The 10,694-nt window shown below is 38.1% G+C and overlaps 1 protein-coding gene across 1 annotated transcript; it reads left to right on the plus strand.

Moving 5' to 3' along the window:
* Nucleotides 1-8,847, plus strand: c1qtnf6a (C1q and TNF related 6a). The gene is made up of 3 exons (XM_052138989.1): nt 1-57; nt 2,450-2,635; nt 5,534-8,847. Exons 2-3 carry the CDS (start codon nt 2,458-2,460, stop codon nt 6,079-6,081), a joined length of 726 nt encoding a protein of 241 aa, XP_051994949.1. The 5' UTR covers nt 1-57; nt 2,450-2,457; the 3' UTR covers nt 6,082-8,847.
* Nucleotides 8,848-10,694: the final 1,847 nt, after the last annotated feature.

Below are 10,694 nucleotides of genomic sequence, written 5' to 3' on the forward strand. Positions count from 1 at the left end.
ACCTTTCCTCAGCTCACTGACCCAACTGCAGCTGCAAAACCAGCATCGAGAACTATTGTAAGTATTGCTACACATACACACATACATCAGACCAGCCAGATATGTGTTAAACAGGAACTGCAGTTGACAGAGTTTATCCATTTTTAGATGTTTTAAAAAACGGGATTAGTTTGTTGAGACTTATTAAAGTCATCTTTGCATTACAGTGTTCACATGAGGCTTTTGTGAGCTTTCTAACAGGAAACATGCTGTTTAAGGCTTGACAGCATGAGTTTACAGCTTGCTGGCTGAAGTAAAGATGCAGAGACAGAAGGGAACATGTGCAAACTGTTACTGAGGTCTATTACTGATGTATTACAGACACATTTCTGTAGGGCATCTTTTAAAGCACAGTTTGATCTCTATAGCAAGATAGACATAATGTTGATGATTTGTTAAGGCATAATTATTTAATTGCTGAAGGTTACTATTTATTCAAAATCAACAGATGATTTGGACAGTTGCACTACAGACTGGTCTCACAGTGTAATTCGGAAACAGCAGGTAGACTTTTCTTTAGCTAAAATTGGTCTGTGCTTACCGAAATTCGAAACACTGCCCCCGGTGAACTCTTGCAGATAAGAGCTGGATTGTGTCGGGTCTAGGAGTCGAGCAGAGCGACAGAGACTCTGTTAGTTTAGCTGTCATCAAGTGTGCTGGTTGGACTCAGACCAACAGAAACGTTCATCTGTGTCCTCCAGAAGGGGCCTACATTTGTCAGCATTCCATTCTCTCTCACTTTTTCTGTCTCTTTCCCTTCCTCAATCCATTTTTCTGGATCATATCTTAATCCAGACTACATGAATGATGCCATTTTTTAAATACACAATCTCACATTAATTGCAGCATAACAGTGTGTGTGGAAAGTTAATGTAGGGAACGACAAAAATATCCATGAACATAACTGTGGCAGGGTGGAGGGCGGGGCCGGGTCGTGATCCTACACACCCGGTCCCGTATTAGGCTAATCAAGCCTCCGAGAGGGATAAAGATCGACTGCAGAGGATCGTGCGGGAGAGAGAGAGATCGTTTACGGACATGTCCATCGTGTGTGTTTGTCTTTTAAGTTTGTCATTAAAACTATTATTTATATTGTCAAGCCGGTTCTCGCCTCCTCCTTTCCATTGATCCCTTTACAATAACACAACAATCTGATTTATTCCCTTATCAAAACAGGCTGAAAAGACCAGTTCAGACCAGCATGAATTTTTATGCTGATCCAGGCAAGTTTATGTAGGCTTAGTGCTGGTCTAGCTTGTTATTCACATGTACATTCTGAAAAAGCTGGCTGACCCAGGAAGTCTTAAACTCTGTGGACACTGGACCATAGGGGGGGCGCTATATCGCAAAATAAGTTACGCTTAAAATGTTAAAGTCCCTAGATACGTAAGTCAGGCATATCATTTGACATCGCCATTTTTTTTATTTTTTTTGCGTTTATATTACATAAAATATAGGGCTGAAAACCTCTGTGTCGGAAATTAGTGCCACCTAGAGGTAATGTGGAAGAAATATTAATGTGAAAAGTCTTTCATATAGCACTTAAATGGACAATTCATATATCAAATGATAGCACTCATTTTCATGAATGTGACTGTACAGTATTTTGTTGTCCTAATACTACAGTTCAAAAGATTTTCAAAAGAATCACAAAGTGAAAGATGATATCTTAAAGACATCAAATACAAATGTCTTTTTATGCCACGATCAATGCAGCTTTACGCCCCGAGTAGCCAAAAACGTTATATCTGCTTTTACCTTAGGCAGTTTTCTTACAAAATGTTCTACATATTTTTTACTTTTCTCTGAGCTTGCTTGAGTAAATAATCAAAGGTTATATCTAAGATGTCCAGGACAACATATGCAGTCCAGCAGGAAATGTATGCTAAACAAATCATCTGAAATATATGTTATCTACTGTTGATGATAAAATGCTTTATATCTGCGCAAAGGGGACAATCTCAGATTTCTAATGACACCAAGATTCAGCTTGTAGTCCACTCAGAGGTCGAGATTTAAATTAGACTGAATGCCTATTGACAAGCACATCTGTGAGGACTACAATGCATTGGAGCGCCACCTACATTTTAGATGGGCATTTTGCGATGGAAGGTGATAGAGGAACAAATAATTTTTTCTAGTATTTGACTTTTTGGAGGGAGATGGAGCGAACAGAACTAGAATTACATGCTTACAAATTATTACCCAAAAAATATATATATTCCTTTACAAATTATTCTAATTAGAAATTATTCTAAAAGCTAAATAGGTCTTCAGACAGCTTAGCAGTTTGGCCAGCTAATCTCCCACCTGATTTGTCAGGGAGACCAGCTAAGACCAAGAAACCGTCTTAGGCTGTTTTTAAGCTGTTTATTATGCAAAATGTGTGTATTTTATTCTTTTGTCTCAGGTGCCGCCATGTTGGGATCCCTCCTGTCTATCTGTTTACTTCTTCACCTAGTAGTTTCTGTACCTCAACCTCCCTGCCGTCGATGCTGTGAACACCTCCCACCACTAGACGATGCTGGAACCCTTAAAGAAAACTTGCCTGCAATGCCTGAAGTCCGTACATACATAAACATGACCATTCTCAAAGGTACTCCATTGATTGACTGATTTTCTTCTGCTTTTAGTTGAACAAATTCCCCAATCAGTCTGTCTATTGGCACAACTCTGTGATATTGAATCTAAACTGGCAAATTAATCATGATAGAGATTCTGCAGGGAAACATGGCTCTCATTGTTTGGGATGAACAGTATTGTGTGTTTTCAGTTGCTTTCCTTCCCTCTGTGAGCCTTAGTTAACCTCTCTGTTTTTGGCTCTGGAATTTCTGTTCCACTGGAGGCCTTTTTGTGGACAGGAAGTGACAAACCTGGCAGAAAAGTTGCTGATGTGGCAGGAACAGTATGACCAAAGATGTTTTATGTGCCTTACATGTGAGCACATGTGTGCATTTGTTTGTTGCATGTATGAAAATGCAGTCTGCAGGAAAAGCGGTCTGGAAATTACAAACCAAGGTCAGAATTTGTACCAAAAATTGTATGTTGACCAGTGAAAGACAATGGAAGAAGTAGAAAAAAAGAGCCTTAGTAGGGCAAAAAACAATCCCTCATTTTTGCCTTTTTTAAAAGCTGTGATTTGAGGTTTGTGGGTCTCATTTTAATCTGGCAGAATTTTTGTTTTGTAGTGTGTGCCAATTTCCTGTAAGCATTGGCATATAAAGTATGGTTTACCAACTCAGTCATATTACTCCGTCGTATTTGAGGTCTGATTCTGAGGAATAAATATTGGAATTGAATTCTATAGTTTGTGCCCACATCACCCAATATAGTCTTACTCCACATACTGTACGACCTATTATGGCTGTACTGCCCAATATGTCAGCTCTGCCATTCTTCATGTAAAGCTGTCCTTGTGTTTTGACCTCATGCAGTAGTTAAATCTGTACACATGGTTTCAAATGAAGGCATACAGCTGATGAAAGAAACCCATTATGTTCAAAAACCCATAGTGAAAATACGCTTGCAACCTCATACTCGCAATGCAAATGTGTGAATGTGAACACTTCCAGCTAAGCAAGCTTGATTTCATACATCGTTATCTTTTTCAAAAATATGTCAGAACACAATTCAAAGTGTAAAGCCCCGGTCACACTAGTTTTTGTGCATGCAAAATTATTTCGGACACCACAACGGAGAGGATATGATGTCACATTCGAGAGCTTCTAGTTTTAATAAATAATACATCGCAATTAACAAATAATGTTATATTCAAAATGTTAAAATATGCCATCTACTTAATTTCCTGCAACAATAAAAACACTCCGCTTTGAAACGTATTGTTTGAATTGAGGCAAGAGGTCAGTGTTTGACATTTCGATCTTCTATTGGTCACAGCAGGAATTTGCAACAAGCTTTTATTGCAGTAGAATGCAACATTTCTTTGCTTGAACTTGCTTTTCTGGTCTCTTGCATTTGGATACGTTTGAATGGAAGTAAATGCGGCGCAAATTTTAGTGTGACCACCGGCATTCTCAGAACTGCCACAAGGGGTGCTATAGAGTGCAACAGTCTGTCTCTGGAAGTAAAAATCCCATAATTTTTTTCCATAGACTAATTGATTTTTGATGATAAATTATAAACCTTTAAAGACAGACCTACCGTGAGCTCCGAGTTTGCTCATCGATGGTTTATGCCTTAGTTGAAGCCATCAGTCTGCGTTATTTCAACCTCATTGTTTTAAAATCGTGATTAATAGTGGAATTCCTGGATAACAACTACACTACCCATGATTCAGCAGAGAGATATCCACCAATCTGACCAACAAATTCCTTCAAACAAATCCAGCAGCAACCGCTCACTTCAACAACCAATCAAGTCAGTCTACCAAACTACATACATATCTATATATATCAGAATATTTTACTCAAAATATATAGTTTCTATACTTATAATCAACAACCTAAAATCAGTAGTTTTATATAGTTCCATAGTTTTGTGTTTGATTACGTCAAATGCTTCATGGGATTGTAGTTCATGCCCTCGTGTGAGACAGTAAGTACCCAGTCTTGTACCTTTGTCTTTTTGTCCAATTTTCAAATACTTTTTTGGTTTAAAACACCAAAAGTTTGTAATGTTGTGATTCACCTCAGAGCTGGTTGCTTTGTTTCATGGCTTAGAAATCATTCACGAAGTGTTTTATGAAAAGCCCATTGAAAAAATTGTATGGGAAAAATACTTCTGGAACCCAGACGACTGAAAAAGTGGGCGGGCAATGTCGCTTATTTTTCAGGTAAACTACTCTTGTGGTGGGGCAACACTTTGATTATATTTTCTGAGAATATTACTGTTATAAAAATGTCAGGATTTATGATGATACCATCAGATTTGACTACTGATTTGAAATATGTTTTTTGATCATAATCTTGACCAACTGCTTTGGAGATTTCGGTCCTCCACCATTCAAGTAGATAGGAGCTGTGCGTTTATGCCACTTGCATCCATAGAAAATAGCTTCCACGGGGCGTACCCAAGATAGCCGCACTGTGAAATGACTTGCATTGAAAGTTTACTGATTTTACTGACTTGCCTTTGGCTGAAGATGTGATCAATAAAATAATTAATGCACTTAATTTGTAAAAGGATGCATTACCACAATTACTGTGAGGCCCAAGCACTTCTGGTAAATGATGTAGAGCTTCTGTGCATGTAAACGGTCAAATGTGTTCATGGTCATAATGCACGTCCTGTGAGGGATTAATGTACACACAGTCGGTTACATCTTACGAAAATGCAAACAGTTGCGTCAAAAATCAGGTATGTGTCAAAATATTGGATCTGTCCATTAGATTGTGTTGTTTACAGCTATTAATCAAACAAGTACATATGGATCACACACTTGCAATGTGTTGGCCAAGATTTGTGTCTGCGTACTTGCGTGGAGTATGTTTGGGGTTTTTGCTTTTTTTTACACTTTGTTATTTTTCTCTCCAAGGGGACAAGGGTGATCGTGGAGAAAGAGGAACTCCTGGAAAGCCTGGAATCGAGGGTTCCCTGGGACCACGGGGAGCTGAGGGTCCAGAAGGAGCTAAGGGACAAGTCGGAGCTCCTGGTGATGCCTGCAAGTCCCAGCACTCTGCTTTCTCTGTGGGCCGACGGAAGTCCCTTCACAGCGTTGACAACTACCAGGCCTTAATTTTCGACACCATCTTCGTAAACACCCCCAAACACTTTGACATGTTTTCCGGGAAGTTCCATTGCCAAATACCCGGCATTTACTTCTTCAATGTAAACATACACACATGGAACTTTAAGGAGACGTATCTGCACATCATGCACAAAGAGAGTGAGAAGGCGATTGTTTATGCTCAGCCTAGCAACCGCTCCATCATGCAGAGTCAGAGCGTGATGTTGCCTCTGCAGGAGGGCGATGAGGTTTGGGTCCGCCTATACAAACGGGAGCGCGAGAACGCCATATATAGCGATGATGTGGATGTTTACATTACCTTTAATGGATACCTCATCAAAGCAGAAACTGAGTGAGATGAGAAACATTGGCAGAAAGGAGCAAAAAGGATCATTTATTGACTTAATATTTGAAAATGGGCCAAAAATGCTTTAGCAATGCAACAACTTTTATAGGCAAGAGGACTCTAATAGGAAAATAATAAGGCATAAAGGGAATTAAAGGTGAAGTGTATAATTTTGGGACCTCTAGTGTCACCAAAAGGAATTGCAAACATAATTACTGTTTTCAAAAAAGTTTCCCCAAACACTACCCCCATCTGCCATTGGTAGAACAAGCAGATAGTCCCGCCCCAAACTTACACCGTTGGTTAAGCCAGTGTCCACGTTTACACGCACTTAAGAAAAAGAAACAAGAAAGTGGCATTCTGAAATGTCATATAAATGAGAATGCCGATTTTCTTATGCTGTTTAATGGATTAAGAGAAAGCGGTTTAACACACCCTGGTTTATCCCAGAGAACACGGCTTAAAGTGGCAATGTAAACACATAAGTTGCATTCTTATATGTGTTTGAGGAATGAGCAGACCGGAAAGCTAACGTCTTAGGATGGTGCCCAACAAAACGTCAAAACAGTGGAAAGAATTCAACATTTCTGGGATTACATTGGGAAAAGCGCATAGAATTTAAACTAAAGCCATTTATCCACCTTTTTCCTGACTTCTCCATGGGCGGCACCATTGCAGCGAGAGATTTCCTCTCGGATGCTCCACACTTCCGCTTAGTTGTTCTTATCAGCTAGACTAATGTTACTGGTGATGGCGAGCAGCTAAGGGTTTGGATAATTATGCGCTGTTATAGGGTGTTATAACAACTACAGGTAGCTGAATAATGACTGGAAATTAATGTCACAATGATAATCCCCCAGATGTAATAATCAGAGGTTACATTAAACTAATTCTCCGTCAATTGCCTTTTTTTAAAAAAAACCTTTGTTTTATTAATCATCTTCACAAGGTTCATATATCATGCCGCGCTGTGACTGTATGTGAATGTGGGAGAGACCAAGTTGTTCTCGGCAGAGTGCGTGAAAAGGCAGAACTTGTTAATGCACAAATAATGCAAAGGCACATGCCTCAAATCTGAAGATTTTTAAATGGAACCTATTATGACCATACGTCCTTTCTTTAATTCCCTCCCTAAAAAGTGACCAGTCAGGATTTCTAGATTCCCTAAATGTCCGCTATTTGGCTGTTTTCGTATTGAACTGCTCAACAAAAAACATAATTAAATCTTGCACATCATATACGTGAATACTCTACTATCTCTCTCTCTCTCTCTCTCTCTCTCTCTGCTGTATGTCTGTCTCTCTCTCTCTCTTTCACTCACTCACACACACACACACACACACACACACAGAGAGAGCACTAGAGCCTAGTAACCTTACCATGTAAATGTGTGTGATTGATTGTGTACTTGAAACAGAATGTCCACACGTGACCTTTAGTGAAAAAGGGATTTACATTAAATAAGCACAGACTGTTCACTCATTTTTGACCGTTGTTAGTGATATTTCAATGCTTGGTAATGGGAATAAGCTGCGAAGCGGAAGTCTGTAGCATCCGCATTGGACGAACATGCAAAGCATAATGGGTAATTTCGCTGCCTGTGAAAAAGGTGGATACACACCCATGTAAAATATCGACGGTCCTTCACGTTCGGGTGTATGCAGGGGAATCCTGGAGTTTTACATAAGAGGGAAACCCCACTATTATAGCGCAATTCTGCTGCAGGTCATGGTAGAAAGTTAAGGAAACAAATACAGCAACAACTCTGGAATATCTGGAAATGACACTAAGCAACAGAGAAGAAAATAACAAAGTCTTCCTCGGATGCCATGTTTGTTATTTGCAGAAGCATCGTGGGGAAATTACGTTGCTATGGAGAAAACTGTTTACTGACTGAACCGCATGTATACAGGTATAAAGAGAACACAGCTGTAAGACGTAAACACATATGCCGATTTGGAGCCTCAAGCAGCTTTCTCACAATAAACAGCTTTCTGGTGTCCATGTAAACGTGGTCAATGTTGCTGTGTCGGGCTGGTTCGAGACGCTCAAACAAACAATGTTACCACAGTTAAAAAAAAAAAAAAAAAAAGGAATAGCGCAATGTGTAGAATAATTTTACTCATTATCTTAATCTGGACATAGAAAACTTTGACCAATTTTCTGTTTGAAATTAGTTGAGAGTGTGTCACCCTAGCTGTGGGTACTGAGGAAAAAAATACACGCGTGTGTGTGGTGTCTGGTTCTGTTTATTGGGCAGACAGGACGTGTGTGTGGCTTTCCCTTTTCAGTAGCAAGAATCCACTTAAGAGAGACCTAGATGATAGAAATATATAGAGAGCCCTTAAATATTACATATTTTCAAACCACAGGAGACAGATTTCGTCCCAAAATCTTGACTTAAAAGACTCTCAGGATTGTAAAGATTCTGAGATGATAACGTGCAAAGAAATGGTGCTAAATAAAAATCTAAGTTTAAAACTTGCTAAATTTCTGGTTGCATTGTTACCAAAGAAATCAGGTGCTACAAGTTTGATGTTTGTATTTTTTAACACATTTCAGCAGGTGCTAAAAGTTACATACTTGACTGCAAAAGGGACTGAAAATATTTTGGTTTGAATATTAACCGCTAATATTCTTATTTCCAATTTATATATTTTATGGAATGTCTAGTGAACTGTATTTTTATTATTTGAAATGCCAAAATAAAAGTTTAATTCAACTGACTGAATCAAATAAACTGGAACAAAATCTTTCTGTGGGGCAAAAATAAAAAACGAGTAAAGAATGGAATAAAAAAAATAATGCATGTTTAATTCCCCTCAGTGTCATGCAAACATACTGTGTAAACACAAGCAAGTTTTGCTGTGTGCAGAAAAGTTGGACCATTTCAGTTAAAATTACATAAATCATCATTCCTTATAATACTGGTTCAATGTAAGTTCAGCCAGAGTGACTGGAGGTTTTTATTGTTTTTGTTTATTAATATATTTTGGATTGCTTAACAGAGAAGGACGTGCTCGTGAAATCACACCCTCTAGTGGTGAGAGGTAATAGTGCATATCATCATAATCATTTAATCATATTAATCGATTATGTTTTACACTTAATGACTTACATAAAAACATGAAGGATGACTTGAAAAAGGATAAGAAAACATTTTATATTTTATTTTACAAAAATAAATACATATTTCTACACAATCACAAGTGAATCATTTGGAATGTAGAAGCAACTACAAAATTAACATTAGTCAATAAAAATTTCTTCATTATTCACATTAAAAAACAGTCCAACAATATGGAGGATCTGGAGACATTTTGCCAAATTATTACTGTACTTTACACTAGCAAATAATGGCATCTATTAAATCAAAAGCAAGTGCCAGTTGTGTTTTCTGTTGTTGTAAACAACGAACATGCAGCTGTAATTAGAATCTTGTTTCCCCAAAATCAATGAAAGACAGTATTACATTATACACAGTGAGGAGAGTATAAAGGAATAGAAACACCCAAAAATAAAAATTCTGTCATCATTTATTCACCATCATTTTGTTCCAAACACACAACTTTCTTTCTAATGCGTATCAAAAAATAAGTTGATGAATATTGCTGTCTATCTTTCAATAATATGAAAGTGGACAGTGCCTCACTTTAAAGATTAAAAAGGACCGAAAGTATTTTTCATCTCCATTGTTTTAAAAAGATGGACCGAGATATTCACTAAGACATCTCCTTTTGTGTTTTCCACATAATAAATCAAATCTACATGGATTAGCTGCTTGTTTACTTGGTGCTCAGTTAACGCTGGCACGTATATTTGGTGGTTGTCAAGGACGTGGCCACTAAAACACAAATGAACAATAGCTATCAGTCTCTATGGGTTATGGAAATTGTTCCTGTCAGGCAGGCCTACGTTGTTAAACTCAAAGTTTAACTATGACCTCTCCCTTTACCTGTTGCCCAAACAAATGCCTTCAGAGTGTACAGACATGATCTGAGAAAAGAAATGATTAACTTTTAATCATTTTAATTAATGGGAGTGGAATCCAACAAAACAGCTCAGATTTTATTTCATTTTTGTGTGCCCTAAGAGGATCTTGGATGTTGAACTGCTCAACTGATGCACTTTGGACTTCAAGTTCCCTAGAAAGCAGCCACCCACCAACAGAAAGCCTTCATCAGTTTTGGGAAGTGAAACAATTGGAAATTCGCCATTACTTCTAAACCTTGTCCATAAAGATTTCTACCTGAGAGTATAAATAGGAGGTAAAACCGTTTTAAGAATAAAACACTCACATATCAGCAGTTTTCAATCCATTGGAAGACCACTCATTCAGATTTGGTCCAGCCAGCATTAAAAAGACAGTCAGGCCATTGTTTAGCAATGCTGACATTGCATATGTTAATGGAAAATGACACCCGGAATATTCTCTCACAGCAACTCAATACAGCAGCCGCTTACATTTTAGAGTATGAAGGTACTGGTATATAAGGCACATTGGGCAACATTACTTACAGTGCAACATTGAAATATTACGAATTGGCCAATATGAAAAAAAGTTTTCCTCATTAAAAGATTTTGCACATAGTACCTTTTAAAACGATGTTGACTCACATGAAA

The sequence above is a fragment of the Xyrauchen texanus genome, chromosome 12 (assembly GCF_025860055.1).
Source record: "Xyrauchen texanus isolate HMW12.3.18 chromosome 12, RBS_HiC_50CHRs, whole genome shotgun sequence".
Lineage (NCBI taxonomy): Eukaryota > Metazoa > Chordata > Actinopteri > Cypriniformes > Catostomidae > Xyrauchen > Xyrauchen texanus.